Genomic DNA, 26,371 nt, shown 5'->3' with positions numbered 1-26,371 from the left:
CATCAGGTTTAATACATTTAAATATAACGGATCATAAGCCACTTGTAACGATTTTCAATCCAGGCAAACATCTTCCTTTAATGACGTCAAACAGGCTAAAGCGCTGGCCCCTCATAACTTTGAAATTCGGTATTGATCTACATCTGCTCATGGCAACGCAGATTCCCTATCGCGCCTTCCCGTGGGGATGGATCCGGATTTCGACAGAGAAGAAGAAGCCTGCCACATCGTAATAGAACTGTCACGCCGATCAATTCTGAGATCATTCGCAACCACATCGAAAAGGACAAACTTCTCAAACAAGTCCGGTACGTTACTGTAAGTACGGTATGTTACTGTAAGATGACCAGAAAAACTTCAGCAAGGCGAGGAAGCATTATCACCATACTTTAATCGAAAATTTGCCCTCACGATCAACAAAAAATTGCTTTGCCTACACACAGAAGCCAGTCGTGTAGTAATCCCAGTAACTCTTCAAGCGCATATCCTGAAGCTGCGCGGGAGCGAATTCATATCGACTTCGATTCTATGTGGCAAATCTGCGTAGAATGACCAAAATGTAAGGGATTCCTGTAAAATGGAAAACGTGAAGGTGTTTGAGTTCTGTATTAAAACTGACTTTATTTTTCTAAGTCTTCGCTTACGTAACTAACATGAAATTCTCATAATATACTTATCTATGGTCTACGCAGAGACCACATCTGTTTGCCTGAGCGGGAGCCTTATCAACGGTCTCCCGCAAGGCGACCTTTTGTGCAGTGTGAGAACTATATTTATGGTCAGGCTCAAGTGGCCTGTACTTAAGATTACAATTGTTCGGCACTGCACCCTTTTAGGTTTTAAGTTACAGATCGCTATTAACGGCTCTAGATAGATATACATATTGACAGAATCCGAGCTCGTAAAATCTTATATTTATGATAATTAGTGTTCTTCTTGAACATCCATCAACGCCGCTCTCTCTCGTTGGTGATTTTTCGCTCTACTATAATACTAATATAATCACAAATTTCACCATTTTTAATAAAAACTTGTATTAGTTAAATCAGTAGCTGTTTATTGTTGAGGTGCAGCACTGAGTATAATAAGTTTTAAATTTTCAGAGTTCGACACAAATTGTAAAATAAATAATAAAATATACATTTTACAATAGAGAAACCCATTTAAGAAATCGATTTCCCATTCTCTTGCTTGCCGGTGTACAATTATTCTACTCTTTTTGATATTTATTTTGATTTTTTTATTGCAGAAAGACGAATTTCCCGTCAGTGAAAAGGTGGCTCTACAACTAGCAGGACTTCAAGCTCAAGTAGCGTTGGGAGATCCATCCAATCAGCCAAAACCAGAATATTATTCAGATATAAACAGCTTTTTACCGAGTAGAATATCAAAAACAAGGGAACAACAGTTTTGGATACCAATTTTAGCGCAAGCCCATAGGCAGTACGGATCCTCAAGAAATGAGTTAACAGCCAAAGTTTTGTACCTAAGCTGCGTAATGCAATATCCCCTTTATGGCACAACAATGTTTAATGTCAATTACAAAGGGTATTGGAATTTTGTAAACAGTATAGTACTTGGAATACATTGTGATGGAATTATGTTTATTCATCCTGAAGATAAATCAGTCATCTATCAATTTAAATATGAAGATATTGAATCAATTATATTGGATCCTAGTGACACTTTTATAACTATATCAGTTAATCGTAGCACACAACCATTATACAAAAATTGTCGAGAAGGAAACTTTCCCATAGAGTCACAGAAATGTTTTGTTTTTGAAACCTTGCAAAAAAATGACATAGGATCTTTGATAATTTCGTATTATCCTTCTTTATCAAATTGGATCTTAAACATAGTGGAGTGCTCAAAAAAAATGAAAGGTACTACAAACGAAGACAGGTTGAGGTTGTATCAAAATGTTGTTGTTTGTAGACGACAATTAGTGGACTTGAATATAGTTAAAAAACCCCAAGAGATAGGAGGCTTTTTAAGAAACACTCTTAGACGTCTGTCGAAGCATCGATTAGAAAAATTAAGATCTGAACAAGGGTCTACGGTGCATGATCATGGAGAAACATACAAAGGGTTTTCACATTCATTTTGGGCATTTAGTAAACAACAAATTCCATTTTGTCTAAGTACCATTTTTGACCAAGAGGAATCCACAATGGTGCAAGTATTTGATTCAATATTAACATTTTCTGGACTTGGAACTTCAGGTAAGTAATACAAAATTATTAGTATTAAGTAAACGTCACACACCAAAAATAGTCCTTTTTAGAAATAAGAAGTATTATCAAAAAGGTTTGCTCAGATCCTACATTTAGGCTCTCTAGATCAAAAATATAAACTGGCTGGTTATGCCATGTCATGGAAGTCATAGACCAACCCTCAGAAAATTCGAAACTTTGCCCTTAAAACGCATGACTTTGCCTATCAGTAACGAAAATTAGTACATTGGAGTGCCCAAAACCAACAGACAATTATAATTGATTTTATAGAAATACAAGGTTTGAGTGGTTTCCGGTCGATATGCTAAGAATATGAAGGGAGGATACTATCCAATCTAGGTTAATACCCACCAGGTCGTTTAGGTCATCAAAGAAGTAAGCTCCCAGATACTTAAAACTGCGCTGGATTAATGCTAGGAATTGCCAGAGAAGATATGCTCAGCATCCTTTCTCCTCAACATCAATAAAGCTTGTACTGAAATCATTATGAGGTACATGAGTGCATATATGGCGCTCTTCTGTAAGCCTGTAAAACATCTTTTATTTTTGTATTATTTATTTAGACAGAGTTTTGAAACTCCAACTTTTGCTACAACAGAAAGCTATATCTGTTTTCAAATTTGACATCCATTTTTACCCCTTCTCATTAAATAAAACACAAAACGCGATTTACTTTTAGGTAATAATTTTCTAACTAAAATGTTTTACCAATTACGAAAGTAGCAAAATAATTATGATTTAATTTCCGCCTTTTAACTATTTTTTTAACCCAAGCCATTTTGTGTCTATAAAATCAGTTGACAAAATTGTCAATGACAACAGACGTGTTCTTATATCGCTCCGCCGCGAAACTAAAAATACACCACAAATAGCCGAATTATATTTCGCGAAAAGACCCTCAGAGTGTGCGCATGGGTATTTGTGCTCATGTGCTTTGGAAATGATAAATTACTAGTGTTTTAGTTACTAAGATAAGTGATAATAAAATAAAGGCAACGTGTAAGAGCGTAAGCTCTGTATCGAAAAGCTATAATGAGCAAGACTCGGCAGCAACAACAAGACGAACGTCGGCTCTCGTCAATCAGAAATAACGCTTACTTCTCCATAAGAGCGGAGGAGTTAACAGAACCGGCAACAGCTGCAACACTGCAAGCGAATACGGAGAGAGCACGCTCACTCTCTCCTGGCTTATTATGTCCAAGCGGCACACCACAAAAACAGCCGTGTAGTGCCCAATGTCCGTACCCCGACCCTTACTACATAACCAACGATCTGCTCATTACAACAACGACCAGCACAATGCCCTCGTTTAAAACGGTGACTTCGACACTAACGACATCAACAACCACCACAACAACCACATATACTGCAGTTTCTGTTTCGTCAGCTCTAGCCCCTACCCAACCCAAAAATACAAAAAATGGTAATGGATCATAAATACAAACAGGAATCGATCGATATGAGCAAATAAAAAGAAAACTAAGCCCACAAGCAGCTAAAAAAAACAAATGCACCAAAAGTTAGCAAGAAAATTGGAAACACTGTGTCAAACAATGCGCTGACAAGTTATCAATTTTCTATTCTCAGTGATCTAAAAGATGATGACAATACCGCTCAAAGACCTAGTGCCAAGCAACCAAGGCCACCAACAATTTTTGTACGTCAGGCAAACTGTGCTGAATTGGTTAGAAAAATAACTGAGCAAATTGGAGCAAACAAGTTTTATGTAAAGTCCATAAAAAGGGGTTACATCAACGAAACAAAAATACAAGTGAAAGACGAGCAAGACTACCGATCAGTGGCCAAACACATCGATAACCGAAAAATAAACTACTACACCTACCAACTAAAAAGTTGCAAAGGATTACAAGTAGTTATCAAAGGTATTGAAGCAAAAGTCCCTATCTATGAGATTATAGCTGGACTTAAAGAAAAGAGCTTTTCCAAAGCCGATGTTCAAGGTAAAGTTGGAGCCGGAAAGTATGCACTTGAAAAACAAAAACACCCAGCTGACAGGTCAGCAAACCACTGCTGATACAGTGCGACAACCAATATTGAACCAGAATCCAGAAACTACTGGCCAACATACAACTGCAAACACACAATTGCCTAACGGCGTAGAAGCAATGCTGGTAACTATAACCAACACAATGGTAACAATACAGCAAACGCTGCAGGAACTTATGCGCTCTCAAAAATCTCCTTTTGGAGCTATTAATCAAACAGAAATCTGCTTAGATGGTTTCCTTAAAAACATGTTTCTAGAATGCGAACGACATTTCACAGCACAAATAGCACATGATTATATCAGAGACTCTCCTAACAAACAAAAACTATTTTCACCTTAATGGCTATACAATTTATGAAACAAAACCAAACAACCAAGGCTCATGGCGGTACTGGCATACTGATCAAGAAACGCATCAGGCACTATGAGTTGCCATCATTTGCAACAGCCTGTATACAAGCTACATCAATACACATCGATACCAGAAGCGGTTTCTTAAATTTATTCGCTGTGTACTGCCCTCCACGCTGTTCCATTTCCGAAGATGAATTTGTACAGTTATTTGACCTATTAGGTGACCGTTTTTTAGCGGCTGGTGATTACAATGCAAAACACACCCACTGGGGCTCTCGACTCACCAACCCCAAAGAAAGCAGCTGTACAACGCTATAATAACACAAAGAAACAAGCTTGGTCTTATCTCTCCTGGTAAGCCTACATATTGGCCAACATATCCTAATAAGAAGCCTGACAAAATTGATTTGGCCGTCACAAGAAGAGTGGCTAGAGATCATGTCCGCGTGGAACACTATATTGATGGATCCCATATTGATGGATTCCCAAACATGTACCAAAAATAAGCTGAGTTGAAGAACTAGTGTCTGTTATATCACTAGCTGCACAACACTCCACCCCTATTATACCGGCTTGTAATCCTGATAACAACTGTCTAATCGAGCAAACGATATCCACTGTGGAAAGCCAAATCATATACCTGATCAAAAGTGAGTCGCCATTACACACACAGACAGGAGAATGGGCTCGCAGCAATGAAGAGAAGGCAATTGTATTTGCCGTACATCTAGAAAACGTTTTCAAACCACTCACACCAATAAATAGCTTTGTGCTCCCAACAAACATCTTCGACCGCGTTTGTCTGGACGGCTTAATTTATAAAATTAAGACCTTGCTTCCACAGAACACCCATAAAATACTGGAGTCATATCTTGAGCATAGAAGTTTCGCAGTGCGATATAAAGATTTCCTCTCCGAATACCATCCAATTGAAGCTGGAGTACCTCAAGGTAGCGTGCTTGGACCAACACTATATCTAATTAACACAGCAGAGCTTCCGACAACCAGTCTTACAACAACATCAATATTTGCTGATGATACTGCCATTCTAAGACGATTTAAGTTCCCCATAAGAGCAACGAAACAATTATCAGCTCATATCAGGCTTCTAGAGAAATGGATAGCAGATTGGCGCATAAAAGTTAACGAGGAAAAGAGTACCCTAAACAGACAATCTTGCGCCCCATTATCTCTGAACAACATTCATATCCACAAACAACTGAAGTAACATATCTTGGAGTCCATCTTGATAGACGGCTTACTTGGAGAAAGCACATCGAAGCTAAACGAACACAACTTAAATTAAAAGCAAGAAGCCTACATTGGTTAATAAATGCCCGTTCCCCGCTAAAATTGGAGTACAAGGTAGTTATGTACAATGCAGTTCTCAAGTTAATTTGGAAATATGGCTCCGAGCTATGGGGAAACGCATGCGTTAGCAACCTAGAAGTTATACAGTGAGCTCAATCAAAGATACTGAGAACTATAACTGGTGCAACGTGGTACATACGGAATCAAAACATTCACAGAGATTTAAATGTGGGATCTGTTAAAGACGAAATCGACAATGTAAAAGAAAAGTATATGATCAAGCTACAGGCTCATCCAAATAGGCTTGCGCAGTCTTTAACCTGGAACACTAGCCATTCACGACTCAGGCGAAGAGCAACAATAGCAACAACCACCCAGCAACAATAGCTAGGGCCGTTCTCCTAAAAACCTTGATTTGAACTACTTAAATTTATGTATTAGGCTAAGATTTGAATACTTGTCGTTAGTCTCGAAGAGAGAACATTCGATAAATAAAAAAACCGTAATTACAAAAAAAAAAAAATCAGTTTCAGTGCAAACAAGCATTGATTCAACCATCGCAATCATCAGAGACTGTCGCCGTGTCTTCGTTTCTCAACCCGCAAACAATCTCAGCAGTAAAACTGGTTACAAGAACTAGTTGCAGATAGTTTATGACCTCCTAATGGTAATTTCGGATAAACATTTTTCGTGATCTGTAAGGAGTTCAATTACTCTGACAAATGTCCGCGTATCATGTGCAAAAGTGAAATAATAAACTGTGCATTTCTGTCGTGTGCAGAAAGCAAAGGTTGAACTGCAAATCAATAATATACTGAGTCATAAATAAACATGCCGAGTGCTGAAAGCTGGATCATTCATCTCTACGTCATGTTGCTCTTGTGCATCCGTCCGGGACAGAGAAAAATACAGGAAGCGGCGACTGCAAACGACGTGGTTTACTATAATCTGGGAACGGTAACGAACGCATACCTAAAAACTGAACGTCCGCGAAGCCAACGAAAGGGAACCTACCCCGGGCATCCAGAACGAGTCAATCGATAGCAGCGAATCCCGGTACGACTACGGTGGAAGGAGCAGTAGAACATCCAGTCACAGAGAAGAACTCGGGAATACATTGACCCTATAAACCCTAGGTTAATATCCTAAAATATCGTAACAGCTTGCTAAATCGGGAGCAATGCTTCCTCTCCAAACTAATTATCAAAGTAAGGAGGAGAAGCAGTTGTTCGCGGCAGTGGAAATTGGATGAGTCGCCTGCAAGGCTCAAAATTGGGAGTCACATCAAGTATTATCAGCGATGAGGTGGCGGACAACAGGCTGGCGAAGAAACAATCGCACAGAGAGACGGCAAGTTAGATTGGAAGATGGCAGAAACAGCAAGAGAAGTTCAGATCTCGAGGCCTTAATCAAATTTGGCAACAAGCGCATGGCCGTGAGCCTGCTGATACTGAGTAGTTGACCAATTCGCCTTGAAGGAAGTCAAGATAATTAAGCATAGATAGGCTGTTACGTGTCAGCCACAAAACTTTGAATACTTAAATAAAACACTTCTGTTTGCGATCGGCGACTATATTTATTTATTATAAAAATTATTCTCAACAGACTGCGCTTATTAAATTATATTTCTGCTCACATCAACAATTAGACAACGTATTTATAAGATGAGCTGAAATTGGAATACGGGGTAACTCAAGTGTAACACATTCAAATTAAGACGATTAAATTCAAAATTGTATTTTCACCAGCAATATTCCCCTCACCGTAAAACGCTTAAGTCGTTTTACCTAAAACGTCAAGAACCGCTAGCTTGGAGATGGGGCATTTAAGTGCACCAGTTGATGTCTGCACTTTCGCAATTCGGATTTGACCATCTTTATCATTAAACGTTTGGGCAACAAGGCCCTTCTTCCAGCCTCCTCTGGATTGATTTTCGTCACAGATCAAGACTAGATCCCCGATTTAAATTGGCTTGGTATGTGCAAACCATTTGGTGCGCTTCCTTAAAGTAGGAAGGTACTCTCTTATCCAACGTCTCCAAAATACATCCCTTAGCTGCTGAGCAATACGGTATTGTTTTCGATGGCAGTAGTTATCAATTTCTCCAGGAATTTGTGTAGAGTTTACGGTTCCTAGTCGAAACTGATTTGGGGTGACTGGTTCAGGATCGTCTATAGTAACAGGTACATGTGTTAGAGGTCTGCTGTTGATACTATTTTTGGCCTCTATCAATAGACAACGTACCGTTTCTACTCTTGGTGCTTGCTCTTTAAGATCTACTGCTAGGACACGCTTTGTTGATTAAATCAATCTTTTTCAACATCCTCCGGAACTTGGATTAGCAGGACAGTTAAACTCCCAGTTATTGTCCTTGGTCGCCAGCATTGCCTTTCTGATGACTACAATGCATGCATCATGCAAGTTTTAGGTGTATAGCTCTGACTGTTAAACATGTAAACAAGGCAACCCAACGCTTTTCGTGACGACGCCCTATTGTAACATATTGTTACATATATAGCCAAAGTAGTCAAGCCCTGTGTAAGTAAACGGTCTGTTTTACGGCGTAACCTTATCTTAAGGCAATTGTCACATAAGCGTGGGCACTGGCTTTACTTTTTTGTTTTTGCAATACTGACAGGACTTATCACCCAGAACTTGCGACGTATTGCGTTTACTATTAATTTGTCATTTTGATGGTGATATATTTTATGATAGTATTGTACTACTTATTAAGTCGGTGCGTGTATGTCCCTTTGGAAGTATTATTGGCTGACTATTACCTACAGCCAGTATAGATGCATTGTTAAGCCTGCCCTGCACGACCAACAAACCATCTTCATTTAGACCAGGTGAATGAATATATTGGGCTACATTTAGAAATCAAGTCATTTGGCCGAAGAGCGCTTATTTTTTCAAAATATGTGTGTTGCTTGCTAGCTTACATAATGTTTTAGAAAGCATTGACCAATTCTTTTTCTGATGTTTCCCATGAATTTGAGCATCCAACCCATCGTTTCTCTATTGGTGGTTCTATAGCCATTGTCATCGTTTTATCGGTTTTTGGCCAGGCGGATTCCATTTCTTTATGATGCCTGTGTTCAGAACAAGTCCAGGGGAGCACTGTCGTTGAATCTGACCAGAATACAGATCTTTCAATGGCAATATCATGACTTTCCAATATCAAGTTTCTCAATCGCGTTAGTATTGCGGCTTGGAGCTTTAGCCTAGGCACCGACAACAAGCGCAGCACATTTAGTTTTTCCTGCTACAAGGGAAGTTTCAATATTGTCGCCAGATATGATTCGCCAAAAAGCCACTGCAGCAAATGGCTGCTCACTTGCGTCGGCGAATATGTGAAGCTCCTTTTTGATATCTAATTTGAAAATGCTACACTCTATCCAACTTTCTGATCCATTCTTGGAAATGCTTATATATATTATCGTCGATTAAGTCATTCCAGGTGATTCCTGTACGCATTAAAACTTTGCTAATAATCATAAGATCAGCCAGTATACCAAACATTTAATTTAATTTCATTTTTAATATCGAACAAGAACGCATCCTTTCCACTATACCAAAACATATATAGGATCTTATCGACGGAACTGAATTCGAGCTTTAATGATAAAAGAATTAAAATGTCTAGCGAGCTCTCTCCACCGTTTAGCAAGTTTTGGATATTCGATGAGTTTGATATGAAACCTCTCAAATCGAAGTTGGCTAATTTGTGGACGTTCTTTACTTTATTGCTTATCTCGAATGCATCCTTTTCATTGTCAAAGCTTGCTACAAAATCATCTACATACTGATTTTCTTGTATGGCCTTAGTAACAGCTTCCTTTCTGTTCTTAGTATTTAAGGCATTTTGATTTTTTACATACTGCGCACAGCAACTTGCATCTTTTAGATCTCAATATTGCCATCGGAATCCCTCCGTAGGAATCTGAATGAGTCTTGATCTGATTTTTTGACCTTTATTTGCAAGAACATTTCGACGCATACAGCTATTATGCCTTGTCTACACTGGAATAGGATTTTAGATACTGAATGATTTTCGTCCTGTCCCTTTAACAGTTGGCTGACCTTTCCTGTTTCTTCTTTTGTCAATATCCTTTATATACAAAATCCATTAAAGCTTTTCTATATTCCTCCTCCTTGTCAGAATCAAAAACCTTGCGGTCAGACATGTAAAGTCGTTTTAGAGCAATATCAACGCTATTAGGAAGGATTATATTATATTTGGTTGTCAAATTTTATGCTCTTTATTCAATGCTTTATAAAAATTGATACAGTGAACGAATTTAGCTATGCGCCGTTTTGTTCGATAATGTGTTCACATTTAGACGGCAACTTTATAATACCTCCTCGTAGAAACTTCCCTCCCTATTTGCGAAAAACTCTGACAGCCACTTTTCACAACCCTCTTTTGAGCCCAATTTTACACCAGTAGGGGCATTCACCATGGACAGGAACAGGTGGTAGTCACTTGGCGCTATGTGCGGGCTATATGGTGGATGCGATAAAATCTCCTATCCGAGCTCCCGTAGCTTCTGACGAGTCATCCTGTTGGCCAATTCTGGTCGCTTCTGGTCGATCGCCAGCTTCAAGCGGTCCAGTTGTTCGCAGTAGATGGTAGAGTTAAGAGTCTGGCCATATGGGAGCAGCTCATAGTGTATGATTACCTTCCAATCCCACCAACAGTGCAAAACTTTCCAGGCCGTCAATCCCGGCTTGGCCACTTCAACTACGAACGTTTTCGCTTTGATATGGTCATATGTGATCCATTTTTCGCCGCCAGTCACAATCCGCTTCGAAAATGGGTCGAATTCATTCCGTTTCAGCAGCATATCGCAGGCGTTGATTCTGTCCAACAGCTCGGCGATGTCACGAGATGTCACATGCCGGTCTAGCTCGATGTTTTCCATGATTTGATCGGTATTCGTCGTCACAGGTCTTCCGCCGGCTGGCTTATCCATGGTGACGTTTTCACCGGCTCTGAATCGTCGAAACCATTCCTCCGTGGTTCGAAGTGATAGGGTACGGTCCCCTAAAACACCATTAATCTCACGGAATGTTTCTCTAGCGGATTTACCTTTTACGAAGAAAAACTTTAAAACTGCGCCAATTTCGGCGTTAGCGAACTCCATGCTTAAATATGTATAGTATAAGCAAACTTGTTTTGAATAGCGTCGTTTTGTAGGTTATGTCAAGACCTTTCCATCGAAATATAGCATTGCCCGATACCGATATGTAGCGCTTTGCACAAAGCCGAAAACTCAAAAACCATATTTGACAACCTGATATTATATATTATCCACAAAAGAGCTGTCTCGTAACTCTGGTCAACAATGACAGTTTTATTTGATTCCAGTAGATTATTGGGTAACTTAACTATAAGACCCTCTGTATTAAAATATTCCGCCATTAAATCATTTAAGTCCTTTTCATTTGAACCGATCGTATACGTATGAAAAACGGTGTTTATATCACCATAAGGATTTTCTTATTGAGGCTGTGTGGATCCATATGCTATCCACCCTAAAGCTGCCTGAATGGCTATAAACTGTTTTCCAAATAAACACTTCGAAGTGTTTTGGTTAAATGGCAACTTTCCGCTCCAATTAAAATACTTGGCTTCTCATCTCCGTTCCTTTTAATTGGCAAGGAGCTTGGTGTATTTGTCATTACGGGATTCAATATTAAGTGATTGTACAGGCAGTTCCAAAGACGGAACTGGCCTATCTGTTAAGGGCCACCAATTTATATTCGGACGTTGATGCACTATGATCAGCGCAAACAAGTGGCGCTTACGACACCAAGCAGTGCTTGTTACGCGCGGGCGTAAAAACGAGATCGCTAGAAGTTAAAAAGGACAATATAGAAGCGGACAGACTAAGTTAGAAATACTTACGAGACTAATACTAATACTAATATTGTGCTAAGTAGGATAAAATTAATGCTTTTAGGCTTGGCAAAGAGTCGGTAGTAGAAATAACATGGTATAGTCTATTATAGTCGATACTCAGTACTCTAAACGATTCATGCATATCGTTAGATCTAGAAATATTTAAAGTAAGAGGAACATAGTTACTGGTTAGATCTACAAATATTTAAAGTAAGAGGAACATAGTTACTGGTAATTCTATGAGGCACGGAGAAGCTTATCCGACTCAGTAACTCGGGACTCTCCATATCCACGTAAATAAGTTTGTAATTAAAAGTTGTGCCAAGCGTCGTTCTACGGTTTAATAAGGATGGTAGAATTATTAGGAGTTTACTAGAGTAGGATTGTAAAAAAAGGTTTGCATTCCAGTTAAGGCCCCGTAGAGCAAATAATATAAAGTTCTTTGGACAGACTCCATCCGGTCTATATGTACACCATACTGAGGACTCTAAACTGCTGAACAGTACACCAACTCTTTGAGTTGTTTAAAAGCTCCTGAGATATTCAATAGGCCGTCTCGAGTCTACTTCATAAAGCCGTTCATCTCAACTACCATTTTCTTGCAGGACCCACATGAGTCCAGAATTAAGATCAATGAAATCTTTAACTCCGCCAGTAAATCCTGCATATCTAATGTGCATCATCGAATCGCAGAGCCAGCAAAGGGTCTTTAGTTGAAGTGGGAAGATGCTATAAAAGAAGAATTATATTCATATTTTTATAATAAAACTTGGACTTTAGTTGAGCAGCATCTTGATAAAAATATTGATTGCAAGTGGGTTTTTACTAAAAAAAACTAATGAGCATGTATTAGATTAGAACATCATGAGACATTTGCTCCAGTTGCATGGAGGAAATGGAAAAAATGTCCCCTTTTCGACTTATTTAAAGTAACACAATAAGGATGTTAGGACTGCAATCCTAAATGATATTTTAAAAGAGGAAATCTATATCAAGGTCTGCAACTGAAATAAATTTATGGATGGAAACAAGCGGCACGATGTTGGTTTGAGAATTTTGAAAATGTGTTAAAAAGCAGGCGCTTTAGTAATTCAGCCGTGGATAGATGTATCTATTTACAAGACCATGGGGCTATCTTGAAAAATATATAAAAGTGACGTATACCCAAATACCCTAGCTACCAAACCCAACATACAACCTGTATATCCAGAGATACTCATTATTCCAATTGTCAATAACATAAGCCCAGAGCCTACTATTACAGTTATTCAAATCAATCCGACATAAACATTTAACCCCTCAGACATAAATCTTTCCCACGCCTTCGATCGCCGGCATCCGAATTATAAACACTTCACACGCCTTTATCGACGACGGCAGACATAAACAATATTCAGACCTTTAAACAAAGGGTCCAGCCTGAGAACCCATTCGTCAGCATAAAAGCTTTGGCCAATCCAAATTAATTAAACAAAAGATGCAGCCTAGAAACCATCCCATCAGGCAACAGTTTTGACCAATCAAAATTATCTAATCAAAGTCCACATTCGCTGCTCGCGCGAGTTATGATATCTCCTTAGTCCAAATGGGGGGGGGTGTTGTCCTTTAGATTCGATGAATTGTCCGTTTGATAGTTTTATTCAATTGAAAATCTCAGAAATATTATAAACCGTTCGGTTTGGAGTTAATTCTCAAAACTGAGTTCATATATTATTCAGCGATGCCCAGCTAGCCACCGCTGCCGAAGTGTACATAGGAAATCTTACATGCTATACATAAATGCTTAATACATAAATACAAAGAAATAAAAGAATGTTTATTTGGAATTCCAATTCGAGAGCTGCTCGTGTCACATTTCCGGGGGTTGGGGCATCCTGTTGCAGTGTCGGCAAAAACGTTAGCAGGGCAACGACTCAAGTGGTCGTTGCCCGGCTTTGGACATTATTTGGATTGCGACATAGTTGCATCCATATGTAGATGGTAAGTGGCCACTAAGTCAGCGTACCAATTCCAGGGTAGCTCTGGGTGGCTTGGCCGGAGGCTCGTTGCCTACCGACTGGTCGGTAACTCCTCCCCTCCTGGATTGAAGTGACGGCCAAAGCGAAGGTGTGGACGTCACGAAACTCGGCTCTGGTATGGTGGAGAATATGACCTTCTTCTTCGTGTTGATCAAAAGGACTGATACTAAGATTCCGATTAATAGTAGTAGATATACCGCTCCAAAATTGGTAGTTGTAAAATTTTTCCAATAAATAATTGAATTGGAAGCATTGATGGACCTTAGATTTAGATTGTGTAGGTTAATGTCTTCGATATGTTCGGTGAAGTTGATATTTTGTATAAGTGGAATTGTAACGTCTATTTTCTCCTCGTATAATGACAACTCTTTGTCATAGGGAATTTGGTTGATGGATACTTCGCAGTTATTGAACGTAATTAAAGCGGATCCTTTTATAGGGATTTTAGTTGTACAATTGGATGCAATGGTAGAGTTGCTTGTGTTTAATATAAGGACGTGTCCTGGTTCTATTTCTGTTATTATCTCTTGGTTTCCTATCTCTTTGACTTTACAATTGGCAACATTTAGCGTGAATATGCCATTGAGGCACTCGGTTTTAGGATTGTCTTTGATTGATAACAAATTTTCACAGATATAGTGTTTGTCTACCCCTATTACTATTACTATTTGTTCATAAAATAATGTACATCATTGGCATTATGGTATGCCATATAATTGGGTAGGATTAAGAATTTAGATTCATTAATAGGCAAAGGGACAATATGTGAGAATTGGTAGACATTCTGTTTAAACATAGGTATCTTAATTCTAAAATTGATCTTAATTCCGATCCTAAAGGTGTCTAATTCTAGTATGTCGAGAATATGTTCATTAGACAAGTTACATAATTCTGGGTCGTTTAACTCTTGTCTGATTATCGTTAGTTCCTGTTCTGATACAATGAAATTGGGTACAATATTTAGTCTGGCTAGTAACATACTTTCTTCTATATTAATTAAATGATTAGATAATACATCAATGTTTATATTAATTCGAGAAATATATTGCAGTGTGTGTGATAAATGGTGTTCGGAATTTATGTCTTTGAAAATCATGTTTTTGTAGTTGTTTAGGTATTGGTTAATTATTTGTTGCTCTCGTGAAATACCAAATCAGAGAATTTATCACAAAGTTGAGACAAATATATTTTTTCTTCCTCATTGAGATGATCTGTTCTAATATTGTGAAATCCTGAGGTACAATGTTCCTGACTGTATTCAAGGTGGTCTGGTATCGCCTTCATAAATGTAAACTCATCCTCTTCGAACTTGTTTACTTGTAGGCTTGAATCTAAGCAAAACTTTTTAGGTGTGGTCGAAAAATTATTAATTTCGATTTTGGCCAGGTTATTGTGTGCGGAATATAAGCCCGGTGTTATAAATAAGTCCTGTTCCACTTGAATGTGGTCACATAAAAATGGACCTTCTTTAACGCTTACATGCACCGTAATCAATGCTTTGGACTCCTCGTCTATCTCATAAATTTCAGAAGAGCGATTTGGTACAATATATAGGGGAATTTCGAATGCTGGAGTAGTGAAGGTTAGTTGTGCAATATCAATTCTTGCTGGGAGTTGGGACAGGATATTCATGCCAATTAATCCGTCGAAGAATTGGTTGAAGTCAAACATTAGAAAAGGGAACTGCCTGGCATCATTCATTTCCTCAAAAATAGTTAGTACAGCCATTTCTTTAATTAAGTGTTCGGAAAGTACCGCTGTGATATGAACTGGTTTATCTAATGGGACTCTTTCTTTATCTGTTATGAATTTTGGGTGAATAAAAGAGCCTTCTGCGCCTGTATCTACTAAAAATTTTAAATTCTTTTTGTTTTGAAATGAAAGTGTTACATAAGTTAATTCTGCCTGTAGGCTGAATTTACTCAGGAATCCTTTCGAAGGCTCGAGGCTCTTGACTGAAAATTTGGCTCGTCCAACACATTGTGTTCAACTTGCGTCTCCTCTGTCTTATTCTTTGTCTCGATATTGAAAAGTTTCTGTCCGTTCGATTGACCCCTATTATTATTTGATAAATTTCTCCTCGCTGCGGCGCTCGATGTGCTTGGTACATCGTCGCCTGCTGTGATTGCTGGGAAGTTGTTGTTACGATTAGTATCGTAATTGTTTCGGTCATATGAAGTTCTATTTGATCGGCTAAAACGATTATTATTCCTATTTTGGTACTGATTGTAATTTTTACTTTGGTATTGATTTGAATATTGATTTGGGCGAAAACGATCGTTTTGCCTATTTGGTTGTCTATTTTGTGCACTGTGTGTAGCATTTTCCGTAAAATACAAATTTCTTTCTTTTATTGCCACATCATAAGCTTCCTCCAACCCTGTTGGTTTAAAAGCTCTAACTATGGCACTCAAATTTCCTCTGAGCCCTGCGAGAAACGCTGTTAAGCAAGTTTGAGATACTACCCTCTGTCTAACTCTAATTGCGAGTTGTTCCGTTTCCTCATTATCGATTATCCTGAACAATGCTAATTTTATTTTTGTAATTTGTTCATACGATCTTTGCAACGATAGCTGTTTTTGTTTTAAATTATACAGCTCTGACATGAGGGTCTCCTCGTCCCTCCTGTCTCTACAATGTCTTATTAGTGCTTCTTTGATCTCATCCCAGATAAGGCTAGCTCCCGAAGCGATCACTGCCTCGTTGGCTTTGCCTTCTATATTTTGCCTAATTGCTCTAAGGAGCATCTGTCCATACGGAGTCTGGTCCGTGCCCCTAATCAATAGAATTATCTCTTCCACATTGTTAATAAATTCGTTCAACGTAAATGGGTCCCCCGAGTAGGGAGGTAAAAAGCGAATAACGTCTGGAATTCTCATAGAAGCAAACAAATCGGCATGATTTACAACCGCAGAACTAAGGTGAGATGGTGAAGAATTATTGCTCGAGTCCATGGTCGCAGGTGAGGGTGTAACTATTGGTCTTAATGACAGTGAATTTTCTTGATTCTAGTGGTGACTTTGCTTGTAGGTAGTAAATTCCTAACTTTGACAATATTAGGCATTAAATTAATTTATTGTTACTTTAGGGAAGGGAAAAGAAATTTTGCTCAGTGTAAGGTGTAAAAATCTGCTTAAAAATATCGTGTCGTAATGTACTTGATGTAATTGGTGTTGGTTCGAAGCTTGTAGTGTAGAGTGTTTTCCTTAGTGCTGTATTCTTGTGGCGTTTACCTGTAAAACAATATTATTTACTCAATTTCTTTCATGAGAAACAAAAACCTTCCATTGTTAAATGGTGGTCCAAAATTCAATTACCGACGTATATAAGAAAACAAGCAAAAGATTTTTGTATATAAGATGCACTGAAAACAGCCTTCAATGAAGTTTACTTGAATCACATTGAAACTGAACACCCTTGCAAAACACGCGATGGGATTGCAAAAATTGTTTCAAAATCAAAAAAAAATATTGTATAAATAGTGTATATATTCTTTCTTTTCTACTTTTCTTTTTTTTTTTTTTTTAAATATAAACGGCAGTGAGATCAATTTACACAATTTGCGATAAATCGTGCAATTGACATTCTGCAAAACACGCGATGGGATTGCAGAACTATCTCACAAATTTATATTTATTACTTGATTTGTATATATTTTTTTTACTTTCTTTAAACTTTTATTTTTCTTCTTATTTTCTCTTTTTGTTTCTTTCTCTTTTTTTTTTTTTTTTTTTTTTTTTAAATATAAACGGCAGTGAGATCAATTTACACAATTTGCGATAAATCGTGCAATTGACGTTCTGCAAAACACGCGATGGGATTGCAGAACTATCTCACAAATTTATATTTATTACTTGATTTGTATATATTTTTTACTTTCTTTAAACTTTTATTTTTTCTTCTTATTTTCTCTTTTTGTTTCTTTCTCTCTTTTTTTTTTTTTAATAAAACAGTAGTGAGATCAATTTACACAATTTGCGATAAATCGTGCCATTAGCGTTCTGCAAAACACGCGATGGGATTGCAGAACTATCTCACCGTTTTAAATATATTCATTTTCTTGATTTTTATGTTTCTATTAATTTTTGTTTTCTTATCTTGCATCTTTTTCACGGCAACTATTCATTTCTATATAATCGTTGATTTGCCGACGGCATAGGGCCTTGGCCAATTCTACTTTAAATTCGAAGAATTGCACTGCACTCATTTCTTTTTCCATTGTACATTTTTTTTCTTTAAAATTTATTTACACGTCGTTAAGATTTATTAAATTTGCTTGTTTTGTTATTTATCACGGTTGGTTCATTTTAATTCGGGCATTCACAAGAATACTTCACCTTCCTATTGTGTGTATTTCTTACAAAGTAAAAAAGATGATAAGGTCCATCCTGGTCCGTCAGTCGGCTGCGCCAGTTATGATATCTCCTTAGTCCAAATGGGGGGGGTGTTGTCCTTTAGATTCGATGAATTGTCCGTTTGATAGTTTTATTCAATTGAAAATCTCAGAAATATTATAAACCGTTCGGTTTGGAGTTAATTCTCAAAACTGAGTTCATATATTATTCAGCGATGCCCAGCTAGCCACCGCTGCCGAAGTGTACATAGGAAATCTTACATGCTATACATAAATGCTTAATACATAAATACAAAGAAATAAAAGAATGTTTATTTGGAATTCCAATTCGAGAGCTGCTCGTGTCACATTTCCGGGGGTTGGGGCATCCTGTTGCAGTGTCGGCAAAAACGTTAGCAGGGCAACGACTCAAGTGGTCGTTGCCCGGCTTTGACATTATTTGGATTGCGACATAGTTGCATCCATATGTAGATGGTAAGTGGCCACTAAGTCAGCGTACCAATTCCAGGGTAGCTCTGGGTGGCTTGGCCGGAGGCTCGTTGCCTACCGACTGGTCGGTAACTCGCGCTGCCACCGGTAGAAGCCATAGTTATAAGAATAATGCATTTTGTAAAATCTGTATGTATGTGTATTCGTCTTTGACTTTCAAAGTCAACGGTCGTGTTTTTTTTCTGCGCTTCGAATTTTGTATTTTGTTTTCGTTTATTCCCATCGGTGGGTTTTATAAAAACAACATTAAATTTTCTTTCGGTTATTTAAACATAAATTTAAACTCCGTTCGCTTCGCGAGTGCATTTTGTATTGATACTAATAAATTGTTTTAGTTTTTCGTAATTCTTATCTGTGTTTTCTATCCTATTTATATCCCCGCTGTTTCTCTTTTGTGCATGCACTTTAACTTATTTACGCTCCCGCTCTCTTGCTCTCTTTGCTTTGAAAGTTCTAAGCGTACAGTTTCTGCGCTCTTGCGGTACTTATAACTGCTCGTTTATAAATTTCAATTTGCTTTCTTGGTACAGTGGTCCCAATAAATATAAAATGAATAATAAAAATTTAGTCTGCTTCTGCAAAAAATGCAGCCTCGTAATCAGGGCTGACCAGTCTAATATGACTTGCTGGCTGTGTGAAGATATGGTGCACACCAAGTGCGCTGGTTTTACTGGCCGGACAAGTGATGACCTTTCGAAGGGGCCCAATTTGCAGTTTTGTTGTGACGCTTGTTTCGAGGTTGCGAACGAGATGAAATCGTTCATGCGCTAAACTAAAGGCGGCCTGATGGGGCTGATTAGCTGTTTCGGAGTTGCTAGAGATAGTTTTCGCCGAGCTGATGATCTCCTCTCTGCGCTGGACTCGCAGTTTAATAGTCGTAAGCTATTAGAAGAGTCCCCTAAGCGCAAAAAGGCCGCTGGTGGTAAGGAGCAAAAGGGGAACACCCCGCAACCGAAATCAAAAGAACAACAGAGCATTCCGGCAGCAGCTGATTTCAGCAAACCCTCAAATGTTGCTAAGATCAGCAGCTAAAAAAGATTCGGTATCCGAACAACCAGGGACTTCTAAGAATTCCGATTTGTCCGTAGTGGTTTCACAATTAGTGGATCTACCTATCTCTCAGAATGTAGCATCACCACCACAAGAGACTACTGAGTCCGGACAACTGGCTCAAGTTGGTTTTGCAGAAACAATGTCTGCTCCACCAAAATCCCTTTTAGTGGTTCCACTAAAGAAACAAATTTTCGTTTCTCGGCTTTCCCCTGATCAAACATCTTCTGATGTATTGTCTTATATACAAGACAAAACTAAAGCCGATTGTAATAGTGTAAAGGTGGAAAAGTTTAAGTTTTCTTATGCTAGAGACATTTCATCTTTCAAGATAACTGTCCCTAACGAGCTTTTTGAAGTCATATGCTCGGGCGACTTTTGGCCGGATAATATGGTTGTAAAAGAGTTCGAGGCTAAGATAAAGAAGAAGGGGCCCGTGGGAGTAAAACTTCCTAGTAGAGGCCAAACCAATCAGTTTAAGATTGGGGATGATAAGGAATATATTTATGCCTTACAAACAGATTTATCTGACAATAACATAAGAGACGATCACTTAAATAATGAAGAAAAAACTGAACTTCATTATTTAATGTCAAAATAGTTTGATATTCAGTATCACGAAGGTGAAAATTTGACTTTCACGAACGAAATCAAACACGTTATTAAAACAAAACATGAACAACCAATTTATAGGAGACCAAATAGCTATACTTATATTTACGATACAGAAGTAGAAAAACCAATTGAAGAAATGATAAGACAAGGTATTATCACAAAATCAAAATCTCCTTATTGCAGTCCAATTGTAATGGTACCCAAGAAAAGGGATGCATCGGGCATACCCAAATTTCGTATGGCTATCGATTACAGGGGATTGAACGAAAAAACTATTAATGATAAATTCCCTATTCCTAACATGGACGAAATCTTAGACAAGTTAGGAAAAAGTCAATATTTTACAACATTAGATCTTGCTAAAGGGTTCCATCAAATTGAAATGGACCCAGACTCTATTCAAAAAACTGAATGCCCTTTGGTTTTAAAAACGCACCCGCTACATTTCAGCGTCGTATGAATAATGTATTACACGATATAATACGAACCCATTGTCTAGTATATTTAGACGACATTGTTATATTTTCTACCTCATTACAAGAGACCATTCAATCACTTAAAAAAGTATTCGAACGTCTTCGCAGTACAAATCTCAAACTACAATTCGATAAATGTGAATTTATGAAACGAGAAACGGAATTCTTTGGTCACATAATTTCAACCGAAGGAATCAAAGCAAATCCAAATAAAATTCAAGCTATTCAAGATTTTAGAATTCCAAACTCTCCAAAACAAATAAAATCATTTTTAGGCCTTTGTGGATTTTATCGAAAATTTATAAAAGACTTCGCAAAAATTGCAAAACCTATGACACTTTGCTTAAGGGGGTATATACCTTTTTTTGTCGAAAAAAATAGGAAAGTTTGGATTTTTTTATGGATGTAACTATTGTTTTTATTAAATGAATGATTATATTTTCTGAAAGTTTAGATTGTTGACACTGTTTATGCAAAAATTGTTTTAAAAATATTTAATAGTTTTTAAGGTGTGGCTGTTTCCCTTAAAGGCCTTTTTTTTAAGAGCTTTGCGGTGATAATTCCCCAGGACAAATGGGTCAACTGATACCGAAAAAATAAAAATATTTCATTATTTTAAAGTAGTATCCTGTACTTGAACGAACGGGAACGTTTAATTCAAAAAATTACGTTTTTGGACGCAAAAATTCTTACAAAACTATTTATTTCGGCGAAATAAAAATTTTTACATGAAAAAACGATCGTTCAAGTACTAATAAAATTCATTACGAACATTTAAAAAAAAATTTGAAGAAAATCGGTTCAGTAGTTTTTCGCCAATCCATATCACCGCAAAGTCATTTTTAAAAAAAACCATTTCGAGATATTCGCGTTTAAAGTTTGAAGTTAGGGTTTGGGCGGGGACGAGGCGCGCGGCTAGGATCGCTGTAACTTTTTTTCTACTGCTCAAATCTCTATGAAAATGTTGGGAAATATTCTCAAGAAGTTATTCTTTAAGATAAAGCAAAAAAAAAATTTCCATTTTTTGAAAATGGAAGAAAGGATCAAAAATAAATATAAGCGATCCTAGTTACAATGAAGCGTTTGAAAAATTAAAAACTTTAATAAGTAACGATCCAATTCTCATTTATCCAGATTTTGAAAAGAAGTTCGATTTAACTACAGATGCAAGCAATTATGCATTAGGTGCAGTTCTATCCCAAGAAGGCAAGCCCATTTGTTTTGCCAGTAGAACATTAAATGAACATGAGTTAAATTATGCAGCTATTGAAAAAGAATTATTAGCTATTGTATGGGCGACTAAGTATTTCCGCCCCTATCTCTTTGAAAGAAGTTTTAAAATATGCTCTGACCATAAACTGCTTGTTTGGTTACATAACATAAAGGAACCTAATATGAAATTACAACGTTGGAAAATAAAACTTAGAGAGTTTGATTATTAAATAAAGTACATTAAAGGAAAAGGAATTTACGTAGAAGATGCTTTGTCAAGGATTACAAAGAAAGAAACTAGAGATAACAAAATTGAAGAAGTATTTCAAAATGAAGACGATTTAGATACTACTACCGATGCTGCGGTGCATAGTGCACAAGAAGATAACGGTGATTGCATACAAATTACAGAACGACCAGTTAATTTTTTTAATCACCAACTTATATTTGAAAAGGGAAATCAAGACACTAACGAACTTACTCACTACTTTAATAAAACTATTAATAAAATAATTTACAGTAACATGACTGAAACCTTGGCAAAAGACATAATTATAAAATTTATATGTGGACACAATTTTGTTATGTACATTAATAATGACGAAGACTTTGCTATTTTTCAACGAGCCTATATAAAATTAATTAAACCAAATACGGGAACAAAATTAATGATAACTTCAGTTATGCAAAGCAGAGCACAGAAAAGTTGCTCTTATTCGCGATAAATATGTTATAGACTATTACTTTATTGACCAACGTAAATTTTTAACATGTATCGACATTCATTCAAAATTCATTTCTTTTATTGAAACCAAAACGACAGATTGGATTGAAAGTAAAAAAGCTCTTCTAAAAATTTTTAGTATGATAGGTAATCCAAAAACAATAAAAATGGATCAAGAGCCTGGCCTAGTATCTAAATATTGAAATAACAACTAGCAAGAATGGTATAGCCGACATAGAAAGGGTCCATAAAACAATGAATGAAAAGCTTTGAATTATCAATACACTTACAGACGCAGAAGATTAATTAATGAATATAGAAAAAGCGACATACGTTTATAATCATGAAATAACCCATGATGCCACAGGTAAAACTCCTTCCGAAATATTTCTTTATGGCATAAAACCGAACAAAAATATACAAAAACGGAAAGAATACAAGATAGATAAAATTAATAAAAACCGCGAGGAACATGAAATAGATTTGGAATACACTAAAGTTGAAAAAGAAATGAAACCTAAAGCTAAATTAGTAAACCCATTCAAAAATAAGGAGCATTAGAACAAAAAGATGAAAAGCACTGGCAAGAAACTAATAGGGGTCATAAAGTAATAAAACACAGAAGTAAATTCAAAAAAGCTAAAATGCATAATCTCTCTCATCATTCCAGGGAGACTGACAGTACTAACTCTGATACTGAAATTGATCATGATAGTGACATGGACGAAAATACAATTGATAACAGCTTAACAAATTAGCATTACACCCATTACTTCGAACAACGGTTATTTACTTCTGAGCACAGGGACCATAAAAATACCTCTAAATTATGAACACCATATGAGTAAAATAAATCAAATTAAAATATTTGAAACATATCAAGATTTTATAAAATACGAAAACCAATTTAAACACGTACCGGCCATTGCTTTAACATTGAAACAATTAAAAAGTGAAATCAAGGGAATTACTTCGTCACAAAGACAAAAACGGGGATTAATCAACTTTGTAGGGAAAGCTTACAAGTATCTATTTGGAACATTAACTGAAGATGATAAAAAGGAGTTGGAAGATAAACTAGAAAACTTACAGGAAAAAATAATTGAAAACAAAGAATTTAATGAAATAATTCAAATAATAAACGAGCAATCCAAAGATATAAACAGACTCGTAAGAGATGAAGACGAGGAAGATGCTTAGCACATTTGTAGATACTCCCTAAATATATTTCTAGAATACATTGAGGATTTACAAATGAGTTTACAATTAACAAGAGTAGGAATATTTAATCCTAAAATATTAAAACATGAAGAGTTAGAGAACATAAACGATGAAAAATTACTATCAATCAAAACTTCAGCTTGGTTAAGCAGTCAAACTAAAGACACTCTTATTCTAGCCCATATACCCACTTCATTTAAAGAAACACAAAAATATAGAATTATAAAATACCCAGATAATATAGGACGACAAATTGACATTAATGACAATTATGAATATTTTATAAACGACGAAAAAAAGGTGTTCTACTTGGAAAATTCACCAAATTCATTAACAATTATATTAGACCAAAAATGTATAATCACGGATCAATGTATCTCTCAAATCCTTACTAATCAATTAGCAAAATGTCAACACACTTTTGTAATCTGTAAAATACATTGAACCTAACATCATTATTACTTATAATTTAAGTGAAACACAAATTAAGCAAGATTGCGAAATGTTCAACAAAACAATTCAGGGTAACAATCTAATACAATTAAGTCAATGCTCCTTAGAAATAAGAGATATAAAATTTACAACTTCAAAGAATATAAATGAATATAAAATTATATTATCCAGCACTAATGTTACTTTATATGAACCAATACGATTGTTAAAACTTAAAAATTCTATTACCCATCAACAAAAACAAGAATCAATCTATAAGTGGATTGTTTTTTCGATATTAATAATTATACTTTTAAGCATCACAACTTACATCATATTTACCTATAGGCGCCTAGCCATCAAAAAAGAAATTTTGTTTAAATTCACCAAGGATGTTGAATCTTCTAAAGGAGGGGCGAATGACGTATACGCAAATACCCTAGCTACCAAACTGAACATCCAACCTGTATATCCAGAGATACCCATTATTCCAATTGTCAATAACATAAGCCCAGAGCCTACTATTGCAGTTATTAAAATCAATCCGACATAAACATTTAACAATTGTCAATAACATAAGTCCAGAGCCTACTATTACAGTTATTCAAATCAATCCGACATAAACATTTAACCCCTCAGACATAAATCTTTCCCACGCCTTCGATCGGCGGCATCCGAATTATAAACACTTCAAACGCCTTTATCGGCGACGGCAGACATAAACAATATTCAGACTTTTAAACAAAGGGTCCAGCCTGAGAATCCATTCGTCAGCATAAAAGCTTTGGCCAATCCAAATTAATTAAACAAAAGATGCAGCCTATAAACCATCCCATCAGGCCACAGTTTTGACCAATTAAAATTATCTAATCAAAGTCCACTTTCGCTGCTCGATGCATTTTGTAAAATCAGTTTAAGATTGGGGATATAACTTGAAAGAACTTTACCAATAAAGACTCCGCTATATATTAAAATAAAAAACGCTTTTTTTTAATATATTCCGAACCGAAAAACATAATTTATATGCTTTTATATGTAGATGATCTTGTTATTGCAATCGAAAGCAATGATATAATGTCAAATCTTAAGACATTTCTAATGAGTAAATTTAGGATGACAGACTTAAGAAATAAGACAAAAAATTGTAAATAAAAAACCTTCTAAAAGTTTGATATGAAATAATGTCATGGAGTCAGTATCCAACCAGGTTAAATTATGAAGCCTAGGCTCAGAGAGGGTATTATAATTTGTAAGGATGCTTTCTCGGCCGGGGTACAGATCTCAGTCGGATACAAGAGTCTTTTACAAGAAATTTGTAAATCACCAAAACACCGGACTAGCGAGCTCCGCTCCACAGGCGAACGGATAATTATGATGGGGAGTCTTCACAGATACAAGGATACTGGATCCGGCGGGACGGGCGTCCACGCGCTAACCCCAAAACTACGTATGAAAACTAAGATAACGGATCCGGCGAACCGTGTGTCCACGCGCAATTCCCAAAACTACCTAGGAAATCTAAGATAACGCGCAGATCCCAAACTACGAAGAAAGAGAGGAAACTACTGTGTAGCGGATCCGGCGGAACGGGTGTCAACGCGAAAATCCCAAAACTACGTAAAGGAGGCGAGGGAACTACTAGACCGAACGGGTAGGGGTCCCATTCAGGGCCGGTGGTACTACGGGAATATCTTACTAGGGGCGGAACTACGGCTACGTGACGAACGGGAAGGAAGTCCACGTTCGAGCCAAAAGCAGCTGTGGGAATGAGGTTAGGTTAGGTTAGATTTTCTTATCTGACTAAGAAATGAAAACAAAGGATCGGGAGATGCGATTATATATTCTTTACCAATTATGTGTTTGTATGTGTTGAATTTTCTTTATGATTACCCGCGGATCACATGCGTAGAACTTTACTAAACTGAACTATCGGAACACACGCGATCAAAAGGCCGAGAGCGAACG

At 36.9% G+C, this 26,371-nt stretch overlaps 1 protein-coding gene across 1 annotated transcript in view; it reads left to right on the top strand.

Moving 5' to 3' along the window:
* LOC123037629 (kinesin-like protein KIN-14E) overlaps positions 1-26,371 on the top strand; it is a 247,382-nt gene that overhangs the window by 147,536 nt on the left and 73,475 nt on the right. The window contains exon 3 of the mRNA XM_044459287.1: positions 1,250-2,225. Within this exon, the coding sequence (XP_044315222.1) occupies positions 1,250-2,225 (976 nt within the window). The remainder of the gene's footprint in view (positions 1-1,249; positions 2,226-26,371) is intronic.

The sequence above is a fragment of the Drosophila rhopaloa genome, unplaced genomic scaffold (genome assembly GCF_018152115.1).
Source record: "Drosophila rhopaloa isolate 14029-0021.01 unplaced genomic scaffold, ASM1815211v1 contig_190, whole genome shotgun sequence".
Taxonomy (NCBI): Eukaryota; Metazoa; Arthropoda; class Insecta; order Diptera; family Drosophilidae; genus Drosophila; species Drosophila rhopaloa.
The sequence above is the reverse complement of the archived record's forward strand: the minus strand, read 5'-3'. Positions and strand labels throughout refer to the sequence as shown.